This window comes from Hermetia illucens, chromosome 3, assembly GCF_905115235.1.
Source record: "Hermetia illucens chromosome 3, iHerIll2.2.curated.20191125, whole genome shotgun sequence".
Taxonomy (NCBI): domain Eukaryota; kingdom Metazoa; phylum Arthropoda; class Insecta; order Diptera; family Stratiomyidae; genus Hermetia; species Hermetia illucens.
Window position 1 is genome coordinate 152,211,531 of NC_051851.1, and position 18,840 is coordinate 152,230,370.

Sequence of the window (18,840 nt, forward strand, 5' to 3'; positions counted from 1 at the left end):
TCTTCGCAAAATAAAACTTCATGGTGGTCCCGCGGGGATATGGACGGAAAAGTGGGGGTAGTTTTAGTGGGTGAGAATCCCACACACCACAAGCCATTAGAAAAAATGTTAACGCCCAGCATTAGGGTACATAAGTCATTGAGAATATTGTTTTTGGCAAAAGTCCCATGGAACAAGTTAGATAAGGAGAGTTAGTCTTAGTGGAGCTAGTTTTAAGTACCACAATGTAGCTTTCAATGTTTTCCGCCTTTTTTTCAAAAAGACAGACGGTCACCAAAGATGATGAATTCTGGAAATCACTGGAGATCATCTGAAAGGTATAGAAAACACCAGTAAATGTTACTTTCGTTTCCATTTTTTATTAATTTTACAACCATAGAAGAACGTTTACAGTAATTTTAATACAATCCTTAAATAAATTCTTCGTACATAGTAGATATTTATAAAAAAGTGTGCGATAAAGTCTGTACCTAACTAAACAATATCCGAGGCACATAAAACTAAACAGGTCTCATCAAAAAAAAGAAGAAAATGAATTCTAAGTAACACAAAAACGGATCAATCCACTAAAAACGAGAAAAATAAAAAAAAAAGATACATTAACAATGCTGTTCCTTACAACTTACAGCTAGATAGTCATGTGTTCGTGTAGTAACTTTTATGTTCAGAGAAAGAAATCTAATCTATTGGCGATGGTGAAAGCAACCAATATCAAACTTTCTTCGTTGTCTTTTTTCGTTGCTCCTGAAATCTACAGAGAGAGAGTGCGTAGATTTCCAGGTATAATAAGTCCCTTATGAATGTATGCGATTATCGATATTTACACTGAAGTTTTTGGCGAATAATTAAACAGAAAACAGAACTACATTTTCAACTCCTACGTTTTTAAATAAATAAATAAATAAACATCAAAGAAACGCAACTAGCGAAATGTGATTTCAAGGTACATTTTTGTCATTGTAAGTTAGGATGAGTTTGAATTTAGTCTGATGGTAGTGGCCCAAACAGATAGATTCCCTCGTGGTTGTCTTCAGGATGTCCTAGGAAGAGGCTGTAGAGTTCCTTGTATCGAGAGAGAGTTAGACCGCCACGTTTTCGGTCGTCATCCTGAAAATAAGACAATCAAGTATGAGTCCTATAGTCTCTCTTCGATTTAATGATTGATTTCCTTACGCTAAGTAGATTATCAAAAGCTTCGTCGACTGGCTCGATATCTTCAATAGCGATCCGTGTGATACAATTGTAGCGGAACTCATCTTTGGTAATAACTCCATCACCGTTCAGGTCCATCATTTTGAAGTTGGTCTCGATGAAAGCTTTCATCGCCTGGAATTCAAAATTTCAAGATATATCTTTCACTCTTTAGTTAACTTAATTTATTGAATTTATTGAAACAAACGGGAAATATCGCCCTAAGAATTACTGGATCGCATCCGTGAGTGCCTTTTCTATCTTTTTATCTTTGTCACGTTTTTTAACTTCCTCCTACACTTCCTCAGATATTTGCGCTATTTTTCAATCTTTACATATGCGGTATTCTCTGAAAAGTGGGCTCCATTGCAACAGTTTCTCATTAGAAAGTATTTTCGATAATAAATGACCTATGCACTGCTGTTTTTGGCATTGTGAAAGTTGCAGAAAGAAATTGAAGGAAATATTGAAAACTGCTCCCCCGTAAGCAATACAGTCACAGCGTAGGGGCAAATCAAATAATCATAATCATTGGCGCAACAATCCATGTTGGATCAGGGCCTTGAAGTGTGTTAGAGCACTTCATTCAAGACCGTAACGGTACACTAGGAGGCAATGTGGTCAGCATTGCGCTCGCAAATAGAAGGTTGCAAGAAAAATATGGAATATATCTTAAGCATCCAACAGCGGTCTAAGAACCAAAACGGTGTGATCTACTTTGGAGAATGTGGCTAGAACTGCGGTAGGCAGCAAAGTAGTGCCGAAAGTGCAAGTATCGCCAAGCGCCAAGCCGATTTTCAAATGAGAAATGCATAACGGTTGGATTAAGGTTGAGCCAAAAAATGCTAATAATAAAATTGTCACCTCAAGCATGGGGAAGAAAAGGAAAAGTGTAGCAAAATCTTAAAAATCCTGGAAGAAAATAGCAGTATTATCGAGAGTACCTAGAAAGAAGATCTCTTATTGGAGCTGAGAAAGTCTGGTGAGAGCAAGGCCCAAGGCTTCCGCAGCCATATAACAAATTAATTTGGGAAGAATGTCGCGGAACGTATTCAAAAGCATGCGATTTTCATCTACACAGTGCAAGGATCTATTATAGAAGAGGTCCAACCTAAGGAATCTACAAGTGCTATTGATCGATCTGAACGAGCTGTATTGCTGGATACGAATCAAGGGCGTAAGTTACTTTAATAAGTGAATAACTTAAAAGCCGCAGGGATAACATATGGATAGCCGATTTCGCAGATGAAACACTATTCAGGACGTACAGCCTGCGGCTGGCTTCTTGTAAACAAAACAAGTCGGGAAACCGGAAGTGGGACGCTTCAGGAATGAAAGGTTGCACTTAAGTGCAATCAATTATTAAAAATTAAATTATACTTTCGGTAGTTATGTTGCTGAATTTTTGAAGAAGCGCACGAATGTGAGGGTCGGCTACTTCTTCAAAAATGATTGAAAGACTGACAGTAGCGTAGATGGTCCTGGAGACCTGAGTGAAGTTGCGGGATCTATAAGAGACCTATTCTGCAGATCCACTAGCAATCCATAGTAGTTTAGAAAGTCTGCGCCTAATATGGGGCTGCTGATCTCCGCAACAACAAAATGCCATGAGAACGTTCGTCGAAGTCCCAGATTTTCGTCCACTTGCCTGTAGCCATAAGTTTATATGGTTGAAGAGTTTGCCGCCGCTAGTTTGAATTGATGCGGAATCAAAGGGAAAATTGAGGCGTCTGCGCCTGTGTCGCTACCAGGTCAGCCCTTTCCACTACTGGGCTTTTGCGTTTGCTCTAGGACACCGTGACAAAATTTGGACCTGGATGTCTGCACACGCGCCTTGGTTCGTGTGGATGCTTCCCGAAAGCCCTTACAACCACCATGTAAGGGCCCATATGAAGTGTTCAACAGAGGAGAGCACTTCTTTAAACTTGACGTCGGCGGCAGACCCAAGATCGTTTGCGTGTCCAAGCTAAAGCCTTTTGTCCCCAGAGCTAAAGTCTCGGGAAAGCGGGTGCACGGCGCGTGAGATTCGATCTGCGCCCCTAAAGTTGCCGTGCCAAAAGTTGGGGTTTGTCGATGAAACCCAGCATCAGCTGGGGGTGGGGTTGTGTGAAAGCGCTGCAGTGTGGAATCAATTAGTGGAGATTCCTCTGTACTCCACACAAGAGTGGCGTAATTCACCACGAAGCCAAATTCACTCACTCGAATGGCTCGCCTACCTTTTGGTAGTGGATTGACGACCGCAGGGCCGGCAAAGCAACCTAGGAGTTAGCCTACGGTGACAGGGAAAAAGAGAATTTTCCCGTATTTTAGAGCCTAGACATCATATAGTTGCCGCTTTGTTTTTTTTTCAGATTTTTCGTTTGGGTAGTTCCTAAGAATGGGTCCGTGAAAGAAATTATCACTTTCGACCCCCGCACTGCCCATCTTTCCAACAAATGTCAAAACTAAGATCGGCTTCGGAAAGTACTACCCGGGACCTTTCATTTAATTATCCGCATGACTATATTTTGTGTAAAAAAATGTACACCTTCCTTCTTGGGACCTCCCCTTAAGTTCAACGTAGAATGATCTAGCTTAATGTATGCGTGAGCGTTCACAGTTCCATTAAATTTGGTGTCAATCGTTATAACCTTTTTTGAGAAACATGCGCGTGACAGACAGCCAGTAAACCGATTTTAATAGGGTTTTGTTTTACAAAACCTTGAAAAAGCAATATCTAAGTACGTTTGTTATTGAAATGCCCCCCGAACCTCACATTGGTGGTGTTTACAGGCCTACTAGACGGCGTCGCCTCGGATACAAAGGGACGAAACCAAAGACGATTGCCGGTTCATCGATGAAGGCAATAGGGTAAGCTTTCCGAAAGTTTTCGTTATATTGGCTAAAGTTGGAGAAGTGAAGACCCACTATTTTTAGAACGAACAGTTCAACTACCGACAATACAAGACTACCGGAATGGTGCTAATGATGATCTAAAAGCTCATGCTCTAACTAGCGTCTAACCGAAGGTTGTCTGGTTTGCGAACATCCCAGGCCCGCTTTCGAAGTACGCCGACTGATCTATCACTATACATATATTGCAAGAAGAAGAAGGTTTGTTTTCCTTGTGCTCGTCAACTTGATTCTAAAGTTCATAACAAGAAAAATTCCCTTCAATATCAGACTTCTTATATAATATATAGTCAACATTTCCCGCTTGGTGGGGTATAGCGCGTCAACTACACCTACGCGGCATCCCTCGTGGTTATCTGAAATGTGCTTTAGCTCCCCTCATAACTTCCCGAGACGCCTACGCTCTTTCTGTCCTGTTCTGCGCCAAGTGCTCCTGGGGCGACCCACTCGTAGGCTATTTAGGCAGAACGGATTCAACTGCATGGCATAGCCAGCAATGCAATTGTCGTCCCTCCTTAATATGTCACTTATCCACTGCCACTTCTGCCTTCCTTTCACAATGTGTATGGTTGTCAGGTTTGTACGCAGAGCAAGTTCTTCATTTGAAATAGTATCAGGCCAGCTTATTGCGATGATACGACGTAAACAGGTGTTGACGACGGCGAGAGTGGGGCTTACTTTTCATATGCTACTCCCATATAGCAACACCGAAAGAAAATTAGCACAGAATAGACTCAAATTGATCTTGGTGTTGTAATACCTGCATTTCCAAATTTTGGACAAGACAGAGGCAGTGGATCTGGCCCTGTTAATGCGTCGGGAAACATCAGATTTTGATGCCCTGCCCAGAGAGAAAGAGAGTACGATGACCCATCAGACTGATAAACCTTGCTTTTCTTGGTGTTTATCTTCAGTCCAACTCTATTTACCTCTCTTTCCAAATTTAAAACCATTTAGCCAAGGCCCAAGACCGGGTTAGAGAGCAAACATGTGTCACCAGGGTAATTGAGATGTTTTGAAGAAATATATCATAGTCCATTGAATTCCTCTACATTCTCCGAACAAAGCAAGCGCTTTGGACCTCAAAATCCTCTGAGACTTTACCTCGGTGCACGTGACATTTTCCGCTATCATTTGTCGCTCTGATAATAGCTATTAGTTTCTCCGGGATGCCCTCCGACGTAGAACACGCTAGTTACACCCCCTTTTCACACTGTCAATAGTTTTTTCGAAATCAATAAAGAACAGGTGAAACAAAGATCTGAAAACCGTACACTGTTCCAAAATGATCCACTATTTGCTGATGTGATCAATGCAAGAGGATCCGGAGCGGAACTCAGCCTAGTCCCTCTCGATCAAGCTTTCAATATGTTCTTTGGTGCGGTCTAGGATTATTTTAGTTATTGTCTTTGCAATAGCACGGAGCACGCAGATACCCCTCCAACTGTCACACACAACTACTCTGGAATCCAGAAGAATCCAGGAAGACAAACCAGCGGCTTTACTCCGTTTGAGCCCATCGATTCATGGCGGCGTAGTGTTCTTTCCGACTCTTCAGTTGCTCGTCATCGTAGGTGAGGAATCGACCGTTAAAATTCTTTACAGGACCATCAAAAGATTTGTCACCACCTTCAAAGTCTTTCGTGATGTGATGTGATACATACTTTTGAAATCGTTTCTCTGACCACCGCAATAACGAAATCTTTTTCATCACTATGCACACTACGTTGAACTTCCCGGCATTTTGCTGGATATCGGAGTTCGGATGCGCCATTAATGCAGCGGAACGTAGTTGAAGACCTGCGTAGCACCTGAGAAAAGAATATTTTTGATAGGTGCCCAATGCCCATCGATATTCTCAGGCGGGTTACTCAGTGTATCTGTCGTCCGGTCAGCAAGCTAATCCTCTCATTGTCGAGCGAAAACTGGATCATATAAGCGGCCGTTGTTGAACTTGGGGGTCGCAGCTCCCTAACTCTGCGAAAAGTGGTGCACGCAACACGCAAGCAAAGTTGAGCAACCATCGGATTGTGATCTCTTTCTACACCGATGCCAGTGTCTCTCTTGTTATACACAGGAGACAACTCCTAAATCTACTGTTGATCGCAAGCTCCTGCGTTGTCGGTCATTTGAAAACCAACTGATTTTATAGCAGGCTCTGTGCTCAAACAATATACCAACAGCAACGAGGCAATAGAAGCTGCAGATATCCACAAACCTTTCACCATTATCGTGTTTTCCCATCACATGTCCGAACGAGGTGTTGTCAGAGCCCACCTTGGTATTCAGATCACCTATCACGATCACAATGTCACCTTTAGGAAGCTTCTCCTGAACTGTGTGTAATTGCTTGTAGAAAGCATCCTTCTCTATTATATCGAAAATCTCCGTTGGTGTATAGCACTGTACAATTGTGACGCTCGAGAATCTGAATCGGAATCTTGCAAGCAGAAATCTGTCAGAAATGTGTGTCAGGTCAAGAAACCGCGCCTTGCCTTTGCTTACCTCTAGAATCTCCAGCTTATACCGTTGGAAGCGAGTTGAAGAAAGTGAGCCTTCTTGGGTCCCTGGCTACCGTTGTCGAGAAGCGTCCGCACATTCTAGAAACCAACCATAGTCGGTTTTCGATAGCCAAAGGCCTTCAGCGTGAGATCAGTCACTATCCGAGGTGGTGTTGATGCTTCGGTAGCAGTAAAATTTTAAAATTTGCAGGTTTCTAAGCCATAAATTTATATTCCTCCTCCTCTTACGAGGAGAGGAGGAGGGAGGAGCAAAAATTCTGCGGAGGATCCTTCTTACGAACGCGACTGAGAGTTGCGAACTCTTAGTCGCGTTCGTAAGGAGAATGTCCTTGCTAAAAACCCATATCTCCGAGGAGTACATGAGGACTGACAAGATCATTGTCTTCTATAGTAAGGCGTTTTGAACCGAACAGTTTTTGTAATTTTGTATTGAGGATGCGAGCAGTCCTGAGTTCACACCCACTTGATAACGGACTGGACCACTTGAGAAGCCACTTACTTCCTCTCTTGTGGTTCAGGGACTTCTTTTTTTTTTAGGTTAAACTCCCAAGTTTTTCAAAAAAAGTAGACTAAAGGTTTCGTCCAGGGCAGAGGCAACTCATCAGACGCTGCCTCACCTCTGCCCTGGGACCAACGTGACCGAAAGTCGCGACAGGTGGTAATCGCTTCATTTACATATAATCGCAAACACAACATGAGTACGAATTATATTGAAGTGAAATCCATTGTAAGTTTACACCTAAACCAATCCAAAGTGCATTTTTTGTTCAAGATGCTATCCTGAGTCCGCACTCACTCTTGTAGTCCACGGACTTCTCTTTTTTGGATTAAACACCCAAGTTGACTGACGGTTTCGTCCAGGGCAGAGGCTACTTGGGTCTGAACTTATAACAGATTTCACTTCAATATAATTCGCATTCATGTCGTATTTGCGATTATATATAAATACTCCTTTCGGTCACACTGCTCCCAGGGCAGAAGTGAGGCAGCGTCTGATGAGTTGCCTCTGCCCTGGACCTAACCGTCAGTCAATAGCTTTCGTACGCTGAAATAGGCCGATCGTCGCCTGCTCGATCTGGATGAAGGCAGTTTATGTTCTTCCCATGATTTTGATATTAACATCATAGACCAGTAGTTGAGGGGATTGGAAATTCAACTCCCAGTACATTCTTAGAACTTTTATGGAGACGGAAAAGTCCAGCGCTCGTTCGACCGCCCCGGGAGTTGCGTGAGGCAAATGTCGCGGTCCGTTTTCATTGGTAGTTTTGTGTAACCTATGGGAGCCAGCGTACTGCTTGAATACGGGCTCCGTCCCTACTGTTAAAATCTCCAAGTATGATTTTGATATCAAACCTGGGCAGGCTTCGAGGGTTCGCTCCATAGAAGATATCCTTATCTGACTCTGCAGCCTCTTCTGTCGGGGCGTAAACATTAATCAGGCTTATATTTCGAAATTTGCCTCAATGATCTTAGGTGACATCAGTTACGAAGTTTATCTTAGAATATCTAGGGGTATAGGCGATTGAGACAGAACCAGGAGGAACGAAAAAATTACGTCGATATCAACACAAGAATCATTAGGTAGACTTCCCTGAAAGCTGCAGAATAAACTAAAAAAATATTTAACCAACGCAACTCACTTGAGGAAAATCATCGTATTTCTTCTGCATGCACGTCCTTTTCACTGCTTCTCTGAATTCTGCAGTTGTAATTCTACCATCCTGGGAAGTATAAAGAAAAGTATTCAGTTTAAAGTCTTCAAATCTCTTAAGTCTATCTCTGTCCCTCTCTCACCTTATCAAAATCCGCCAGCTCTGAGATCTCTTCCCATAAACTTCGCATAATATGCAAATACTCCGTCAGTCGACCAGTGCTACAGTCTCCCTTTCCTTCTATGATGCACGCCCGCAAGGCCATACATTCGAAATCTTTCTGGTCCAAATAGCCGTTGTTGTCAATATCTAAAATGAATATCGATCAAATTAATAATAGTGGCGGATGTCTGAGAACGAGGCGCTTATTATTAGCGGCCATTCAATGTGGTGTGTTTTCAGTCTATGGGAAGCATAACGTGCTTTGTTCTGTTGGCACTGGACCAGGGAAAACTCATATTCGTCCCGACATTGAAAAGCAAGACTGCCTGCAGTTCTAGTGAAATTAGTGTTGATATTCGTTGATGGGACCAAAAACTATTATTCAATGCGTTTTTATGGCGCACTCACTGTCTATGTTTTGGGTTTGAGGTAGAGAATTCCACGGAAATCGATAGAAGGTGGTCCCATTGAAAATCACTTCGCTGGGGACTTTCTAAATTCGACAACAGAACATTACTCTTAGAAGTTTCTAAAAATACTGGACGCAGTTATTATTGTTATAGCGCCAACTTTAATTAACTCTCTTCATTAATATCAAATCATGCATATCTACTTAATTTTAGGCAGCTCTTACCATACATATGACGGACTACGAAGTCCACTCGGTTCTCCCATGAGTACTTCATTCTGGCGATATTTGAATGCGCTGGTATCCTTTAGATCTATTTCCTTCTTAGCCTTAAATTTAGTTGGTTTTATAGAAGTTCCATCAGCTTGGCCAACCCCTGTTGAAAGGAGAATTGAACTTATACACATTATCCACGGAAGTTTAATAATAAATTTTATTATGCTATTGAACGAAGTCACACTTCCCTAAAATTCGAAAATATCCAAAAGAGAGTGCAAATTGTGTACCGCATGCATTTCCACGTAAAAGTAAGATACATTAAAATGTTTCATAGTCGAAATTGCAGTGGTTTCGCCGGAAAATGAAAGCAAATAAAACGGTACAAAAAGCAGCATGCATACTTACTCATTTGTATCTAAATTAGGAGTGTTGAAATATTAAAATTATCAGAGAAAAACGATTCTGCTACCGACATAATAAGCAGCAATTAATTTTCTCAAATTGTGGTGAAAATATATAAACTAGAACTCTGAAGGATATGTCATAATGGCCACCAACCCCTTAACCCGTCTGTCCAAAGACAAAGAGGCTCCAAATATGTAGAAAAGCACTAACAGAAAGGGCGAGAGAGCGAAGAAGGACTAGACCGTCGGCCCTACTCAATAAGCCGATGGAAGGCAGAACATTTGCAGAAGTCCTCAGTGAAATACGCTACAAGATGAAACCCGAAGACAATGAAACAAAAGTGTCTTCCACACGCAAAACGAATAGTGACAGAATTATACCCGAAGTTGACTAGCAATAGTACCTTCTGCAAAAGCAGTCAAGAGGCTCCTGGGGGAGAAGATTCTCGTTTCTAGTCTAGAGTTTATGTGCCTTTTAGAAATCCGAGATCTTGGCTGGCTCACAGAAAAGGCCGAGGTGGAAGAGACCATAAAACGTAAATGTCCAGAGGTAACCAATGCCCGGATAGGTATCACTTCTGTGAATGCTCGAGGACAACAACTCACTGTGGTGGAAGTCCCCGAGCAATATGCGAGGAAACTCAAAATTGGATGGCTGGTATGCAGATAAACCCACCAGGCGTCTGGGCTACGTCAGCAACTTGCAAGGGATCCCACAAGAGGACAGCATTCTGCAGATGCGGCCAGGTAGGTCGCCAAGCGAAGATCTGCAACGAAAGCGAAAATTTTATCCTCTGCAAGGATCGTGGCGCGCCTGATGAAAGCGTCGCACACACCGCGGATTCGAAGCTATATTTAGTCTTCAGGTGGGAATTAGAAAGGACGCAACACACTTGACTGGCATCCTACAACTCAACATGCATGAGAGTGCAACCATTTACGAATTGCTAGCGCAATCCGCTGCAAAAGTAAAGGCTAATCTAGTGCTAATCAGCAAATAATACCGGAACAAGGACCCAGCTTAATGGCATCTCGACTCATTGGGTACCGCTACCATCTGGATTCAGAATGGAATTCAACTTTGTGTTCTTGCCCAAAGACGATGGAATGGCTTTGTCTGAATGTTTGGGTGTTAAAGTATAACGTTTTCTTGCGGTTCCCTAACGCCGAATGAGACCATGCCGGACTTTTGACGCAGGCTCGATTCTCTAGAGGACGCCGTTTCGGGCGCGGGGTTGGACGGCACATCCTGGTAGGGTTTGACTAATGCTAGTACAATTGAATGGGCATGCTTCGCGCAGACTCCGGAATGAAACAGATACTGGAAATGGTAGCAAGAACTGCTTGCTGCTTGCTTTTGGAGCAAGGGTATTAACATAGAATTCGGCGAGAAAATTCGCTTGAAATGTTTTTGTAGACTCTAAGATACACATATACATATCCACGACATAAATACTCCACGTACAAAAGCATGTACGTAAATTAAAAACGGCTGGTAATCAAGTACACACATATCTATTATTCTGGTTACTACCCGCGAGCTTTGCTACACACGTACATGTCTCCCTCGAGTAGTTGACACTGATATGCAAATAACTAAAAAAAACCAAAAAAGGAAAACTAAAACGTCCGCATGAACCCCGCCGTTCATATAAGTTCACTTTGCATGATGATGAGGTCATACATGTCTCAGGTTGCAATAAATTTACCAGAAATGCGAACCTTTCACCTTTGACAAAGTTATGTTAATAATAGTTGGATTGCCTTCAAACTTTTCAAAATTATGTCCTATATTAGCGCCTATGCTGCTGTATTTCTGGGATGAACTTAACTTTATTTGTGCTGATATTGAAACGGGATGTATTTTGAGACTTAGATTTCATATAGATGCATCACTAATTTTTTCAGATTTTTCGGTTGGATGGGTTCTGAGAACGAGACCTGTTTCACTTTTTGGGGCACACATTTTGAACCCTACCTCCCCTATGTTTTACCTACTATCAAAAGGACCAGTTTCGCAAAGTGCTATTCGGACCCTTTCATTTGATACCCCACATGACCATATTCTGTGAAAAGAATGTACACTCCCGTTTCGCATGTATTGCCAGCTCCCTTCAAACTTAGCACAAAATGGCGCCCTTCGCTGACACACAGGCCACATGTTTTCACAAAATTTCATGATAATCGGTTTAGCCGTTTCCGAGTAAATCGAGTGTGACAGACAGACAAACTGACGGACAGACAGACATTGAATCGATTTTAATGTGTATGAAACAAAATTTTCAAAATCAGACGGATGATGAGAGGTCAATTTATTTTCTAAACACGTGCGTTAAACAAAATTTCAATTGTAGGCACTTCAAATATCCTTCGCCAAAAAAATTGGTATGGCAAGATTTGGCATTTTCCGATTTTGTCTGATCAGCATCCTTAATCTTTGGCGGTCGGAAAAAGAAGAAAAAGGGAGTCCAACGCGCCAGGCTTGTGTCAGGCCGCCAGATGTGTCGACGGCAGTTTAGTAAGTTGATGGAGGTGTTCTCACCGCCGGCAATGCAGTCGGTGTTTCTTGTCGTTGCTGTGCTGCCACAACGGGATCTACGCAACGTTCCATCGCCCGAGCTGCGAATGCAACGTACCTGTCATAACTTTTGTGTCGGAATCTCTGGCATCGTCGGGGGACGGGGAAGAAGAAGAGTTCTGAGAGAACTGACGACCTGTACATCGCGTTTGAAGTGGTTGACGCTGCCGCCGGCCGGGGAGGCCAATGGCGCTGTCCCTGCGTCTGGAACGTCCTAAGGGTGAACATTGAGAGATTCGTCGAAATTCTTGGAACAGCTACGGCAACGCTGGAGAGCACTTAGGGCAGTTGTAGCTGACACTGTCATAAATTCAATAATGAACCTGATGAAGATAGCCTGCGAAGATTCCATGCGCCGGAGGATTCTCACTCGTGGCAACCCCTCTATGTACTGGTGGACGGCAGAAATTTACGATATCCGGAAGGAGTGCCATAAGCTCGGCCGTATGGCACAACGCTTAGACGCGCGCGAGGAGGCATGCGCCATAGAGGCAGAGTATAGATCGGCAAAAAGGAGACTTCACAGCGCGATAAATAAAAGCAAAACTCGCGGCTATCAGAAGTTAGTCAAGGAGGTAAATAAGGACCCGTGAGGGCTTGGCTATTAACTTGTCACTTGGAAAATCGGGGTTCTGCGGGCATTCTCCGCATTCTACGGGCATATTTCTCTAGACATCCCATACGTGTTGATGTTAACCTCGAAGGCGTCGAGGACTGCCCACTTTTCACAATGAAAAAACTCGAAGAAGCAGTTCTCACCATGAAAAACAAGAAGGCGCCAAGTTCTGATGGTATTCTGGAAGAAGTCTACAAATTGGTGTTCTGCTAACGGCAGTTCATTTTTCGTTGTCACTGGGAGGTGGCGAGGCTCGGGACAATCAGCAAAGGAAAAGGAGACCCTGAGTTGCCGTCTGCACACCGACCGCTGTGTAGTCTTGACACAACCAGGAAAGTATTCGCAAAGTTCATCTGGAGTTCATCGCTGAAGTAATTCGTGTTGCGTGGACTTACCCCAATGCAGTTCGGGTTCAGTGCAGAGAGATCTACCATGGATGCTGTTATGGAGGTCGTCGTTGCAATTCATCGAGCAGAAGCACATAGCCGCCGATTTCGACGAATAGTGCTCCTTATAACGCTTTATGTCAGCAATGTTTTCAATTCCGTAAGATGGAGAGTTATGCTCAACTAATTCCACGTGCCAAGCTATCGCTTCCGTATATTGAGGGTTTATTTGAGAAACGGCTTCTTGTTCTTTGAGACGCTAGAGGGCACAGGGATCCATCCAAGGCCGAACTTCGGGAGTGCTTCTTATTATAGTCTGCTAAGACTCGACATGCCAGAAGAGTCATGCAGCCGACGCTGTGGCACTTGTTAGCGGACGCACTGTTGAACAGGCGCAAGAAGACTTGATATATTGATGTGACGGGTAAGCGAGTGGATGTCTGCTCATGGCTTCAATGGCGCTGGAAAAAAACCGAAATAGTCATCTTGACCGGATAGAGAATCCCGACACTGCGTCCCATATCGGTCGACGAGTTAACTATGAAGTCAAAACCAACCAATACCTTGATTTAATGTTCGACTCGAAGCAGCAGCGGACAAAGCTTCAGCTGGAGTCTCGGCCTTTAGTCGCCTAATGGTGAATCTTGGGAACTTTATATCTACAAGGAGATGTCTACTTATGGGCGTAAGTAGCATCCGAAATAAAGAAAAATGTAATGTATATGAATTAGGTGGAGGAGATTTAGCCACTCTACTTATTGGGAGCGCAGGGCTCTCGAATTTCATAATCAAAAAGACGAGGGCCGAGAAAGTCAAAATCAAATGTAAACAAATAGCCGATTACAAGAAAGCAAGGGAGGTCCTGGAGCGAGTCAAGGCTCCTCACGTCACCTACATCCCAAAGGAAGAAAAGGTGCAAAACTTCCTTCTGAAAGGCTTGGATGCGGAGGAAGAGCCCGACCTGAGGTCAAGTTCCTCTCAATGTTCGCGTTTTAGTACGAGGAGATCCGTTTTGGAAAACCGAATTCTGCCGCAGTTTCTCGTGCATATAAGCCCGGAAAGCCGAGGAAGCGATTTGACCGGCATCATTCATTATGACAGGTAATTCGTTTTGAGTGTCTGCTAAGGTGTCGAAATGCCAGCGCTATGGTCATTCGACAGTGAACTGTCAGATAAAAGCAGCAGAATTACTTTCGAGACCATTCGATATCAACAACGGTCTAAGACAAGGGGATGCCCGGTCATGCGTCCTCTTTAACCCTGCCCTGGAAAAAGTGATCCGTAATGCTGAAGTAAATGCGAGGCGCAAGATCCTCTTTAAGTCCACCCAACTGCTGGCCTATGCTTACGATATCGACATCATGGGAAGAATGACCCGAGACGTACAAACTATCTTCGTTCAGATCGAGCAGGCGGCACAAGATCTTGGGTTGCATATCAATGAAGGCAAGATACAATATATCGCGGCAACCTCAACCCCAAATGCCAACCAACCAACAACATCAAATCGCACTGGTCAAACGGGAAAAATAAAGATAGGAGACTACAACTTTGAGACCGTTGATAATTTCTCCTATCTAGGGGCGAAAATTACAACAGATAGTAGCTATGACAATGAAATCTGCTCACCGTTGTTGGCAGCCAACAGTGCCTATTTCAGCTTACAAAAATTATTCCACCCGAAACGCTTTACTGTAGAAGACAATGATCTTGTCAGTCCTGATGTATTTCTCGGAGGCTTGAGTTCTTAGCAAGGAAAATTGCGAACTCTTGGCCGCGTTTGAGAGAAGAATCCTCCGAAGAATTTGTTGGCTTCCTACTGAGGATGGATAATTCCGTAGCCTACATAAGAACGAAATCTATGAGCGATACCATGACCGTCAGGTTGTGGATAAAATCCGTCTGAATAGGTTGCGGTGGGCCGTATGGATGAGGATGATCCAGCCCGAAAAGTCTATACTCCGTCTGAGATGGAACAATGGCGTAGGCCTGGATGCCAGAAAGCTTTTAGGGATGTGGAATTGGTGGTTCTTGGCACAAAACCGGGATGTCTGGAGTTCCTTACTAAGGCAGGCCTAGACCGAATACTGGTTATTGCGGCGTTGATGATGATCATAGTTTGTGCCACAGCCATGGGCTCCAGTAGATCCAAATAAAGCTAAAATGGTATTATCAAAAAATAGGAGGAAACTGAATAGTCTTTGGGTCTCAAAGATGAAGGGAATAATCTTTTAACTTTCCGAAGAAGTGTAATATCTGTAGGATGCTTTTTTGGAAAAAACGTGCAAAAACAGAAATGAAATGGATTCTCGCAGCGTATGGGCTCTGTGGTCGGTATTTTACCGGACCGAATCAGACCATCTGGTAATGTTGGATTCGTTTATGTATCGCAGGATTTCCGTTAGTGGATGTGATGCTTCCCCCTGCAGTCGAAGCATATCAGCGCCAAAAATCTGATGACTGATGCGCCCATAGGGCGGGCACTCACATAGAAAATCTTGGATGATTCGTATTCTCAACATATTCCCCAGTGAATTATGGCCAGTCAGGATGCCCACAATACTTCTACAAGTCTTCCGACTTTTCGACAGGATAAACTTTGCAGTATTTTTATTTGGTTCTGACAGGAAAAGTTTGGTGTGTCTAGCAGCATTAAGGTTTCGCCACCTGTCATTATGGGAAGCTTGTTCCCAGTTTTTGATAGCTGCATCAGCCAATGCTAGTGTCACCCCAATTGCTGGTTCCGGTCCGGGAAATTGAAGCCTCTTCTGCTAAGGCACCCGAGATTTCATTTCCCTCTACACCATAATGACCAGATACCCAGAGTAATTCCACCGTATTGAATCTAGAAACAGAGTTCAGCCAGTTTTTACTCAATGCAGCTTGATTGCCGCTACAGATAGCGATGCACCTGCCTTTCAACCGCTCGTCAATCATTCAAGTTGCCGTCCATAGGATCGCATACACTTCAGCCTGGAAGACCGTTGTGTACTGTCCCAAAGGAAAAGCCGACTTCTCGTTTTTATTCGAGAGGTAGACTCCTGCTCCAGAACCATTTTCTGTTTTTTGAGCCATCGGTGCTTTCTTCTGGTTCATCTCAGTTTTCTCTTCGATAACAGATAACATCATATCTTCTACCAAACAGATGCATGGGGATCTGTGAATCGGAAGGCATTGCGAAAACTAGACTCAGGTCTCCCAATGGTTCTTCCAAAGCTCTGTGTCCCCACGTCCATTGTTTTCCTATAGATCTAATCGAATTAGTCTATAAGTTGCTCTCATTGCAATGCTCTGAATAAACAAATCCAAGGGCTGCAAATTGAGTAATGCATTTAGAGCTGGGCCGGATGTGGTGCTCATAGTACCAGTGATACCCAGGCATACAGTTCTTTGCAGTGTGGCTAGTTTACGGCGAAAACTCTTCCGTTTCACCTTAAGCCACCACACTACGGATGTATAAGCGAACATCGGCCAAATGATACCAACATATATCCACATTACTACCTGAGGCCTAAGTCCCCATGTCGAGGCAAAAGCCCAGAAGTTGTGAGAGCTCGTTCCATCTTTATCTTTACATGTTTGTTCCAAAGAAGCTTCTTGCCTAGAATAACTCTCAGACATTTCACTTCTTCATAGAGTTAAAGGGTTGTACCCCTCATCTCTGGAAGGCAACCATTGTGGTTTTATGCCTGGAACACCATCTGTCAATCAAATTCACGGCGCGAATTCGTGCCTGCATCGTATCATTTGGTACTCTGGCCTAAGACAGTAGTTAGTGAAGAATTTGTTCGATATACTGGCCAGCTACCCATGGATGTGTTGATGAGAAAGCGGAAGAGGTAGTGATAGTTCATACATTGAGGAAAAGCGACAACTCAATGGTGGGTTATGCCATGCAATAGAAACTACTACCCCAGGATCCGACGCCCTGGAACTACGTGGAGCAGAACAGTGGAGGAGAAGTGCAAGCTTCTCGGAAAATCTTGTAGGAAGGTGAAATACATTGCCGGGAACCGAGGGCGATGTCGCGTTGGTGCAGTTAACGGACTATGTCGCACATAGGGGGGCCTATAACAACCATGTAAAGGTTCCTACAAGTCCTATATGAGTAATATAACATTTTAAAGGTCTATTAAGATAAGATGAAACGGATAATAATGAACGATAAAAGGGGATTGTCTACGAAAATATACAACGATTGAAACTTTGAACACACAGAGTAATTCGAAAGGTGTTCTCTATAGATAAAAGAAGAAACCGAAAAATTGACGCTCTAGCAGCCTCGCCCATTGACGAAAATGAGGCCGTCTGAATTCTGACCGACGGCTGAGATTTGAGGATAGAAAAATATGGATCTCAAAATTTTCTATCGACGTACGAAAGGACCTATGAATTCTCCGAGATCAGGAGTTCTTAGAAATGTATGAAAGTGATATGAGTTTGCTAAACTCATTTATCGCTGACTATAGTTGATTATTTTTTATTAAATCTCTGAGATAAGAAGGAAGAATTCAACATATGGGCAAATTCAAACCGAGGACCAAATTTATTATTTTTCCTGACCTGACTATTGGCCATTACGAACTTGGGGCTACCGAGTTTGCTCTGAATGCCGATTTCTACTTCTTAGTTCTCAGAATATCTGCACTAAGTCTATAGAATATACTGTAGAAGGTCTCATTTCTTTTGAGTATAAATCTACTGCTGCATCCTTCCAATCCTCAGAAGTGCAGATAAGTTTTGAACTATTAAGGAGTGTTCGTTTCTAAATGTGTTATGTAAGTTCTTCTATTGGCAATAGTCAACTGCAAGGTCTCTCCGATGATCTTCGATATCTTAAAATCACTTCACATTTTTGATATGTTACAGAGAACCGTTGAAATTTTGTAAAGGAAATGCGAATTGAGTACTAATTCAGCATAACTTCTATTGGTCAAAAAATTAGTTTTGGCAGTTTTTACCAGCTTTACCACTTACACGAAAAATTCCTAACTTTCCAATGATTTACATCCCACAATAGTTAAAGCATGAAATCAGTTATTTAAAATAGGAAACACACTCATACTTAATATAACGGAAAATTCCACAAACACTGTCTAATGTTTCTTAAAATGTTTGATCATGAAAAAAAGATACACAAATTATTCAGATTTTTTGGTTACTTCAAACGATTCACTTTCATTGAGAAAATCTTAAAACACGAATAAAAACTTTCAGTTAGATATCAAACAAAACCTCCCTTGACTAACAGAAATTCACTTACACCCCGTACTAGCTAGTCTCTGAGGGAAAGTCTCGAAAGTAGCACCGTTCAATTGAAACTAACCGTACGCGATGGTGAATCAAAAATTTTAAATAAAATCACCGCCAGACTGATTGAATCTTGAGGTGAGCCAATTTGAAAAAGTCGGGAACGCGCAATCGCGGAGATGATCCCTGCACGTAGCATCATTATTCAGATGCTGACTGGTGACATCACAATAGGCTCAGAATTTATCTCACCTATCCATGAAGGCACCAGATAAATCTGTGAATCATTTTTGTAGAAAGATTTTTTTTGCTGTTAATTCCAACCCACATGCTTTATTCAGAAATGATAGCGTAGTATTTATGTATGCCGGGCAATAATTGGCAAAAGAATTTACTTGAAAAAACCGGTGAAAGTAGCTGCCAATTTATGATATTTTTTTTCTTTTTTTCAATTTATTTAAATTTGAATTAGTTGACCGTTCTCAAGGAGAATGCACTTTTTTTGCTTATATGATACCGAAAAAGGACCAAATCTTTTAACTCTTTTGACAACTCTATT

General features: G+C 42.7%; 1 protein-coding gene across 2 annotated transcripts; it reads right to left on the reverse strand.

Moving 5' to 3' along the window:
• Positions 1-337: 337 nt before the first annotated feature.
• Positions 338-18,448, reverse strand: LOC119651440 (sarcoplasmic calcium-binding protein, alpha-B and -A chains). 2 transcript variants are annotated; one of them, XM_038055042.1, is made up of 6 exons: positions 18,295-18,448; positions 9,054-9,204; positions 8,400-8,566; positions 8,246-8,326; positions 1,174-1,326; positions 338-1,107 (listed from the first exon to the last, which is right to left on the reverse strand). In XM_038055042.1, the coding sequence occupies exons 2-6, from the start codon at positions 9,103-9,105 to the stop codon at positions 982-984; spliced, it is 579 nt and encodes a 192-aa protein (XP_037910970.1). In that variant the 5' UTR covers positions 9,106-9,204; positions 18,295-18,448; the 3' UTR covers positions 338-981. The 2 variants fall into 2 exon arrangements, with proteins under 2 accessions (XP_037910970.1, XP_037910971.1); XM_038055043.1 differs by having other exon boundaries at positions 18,271-18,404.
• Positions 18,449-18,840: the final 392 nt, after the last annotated feature.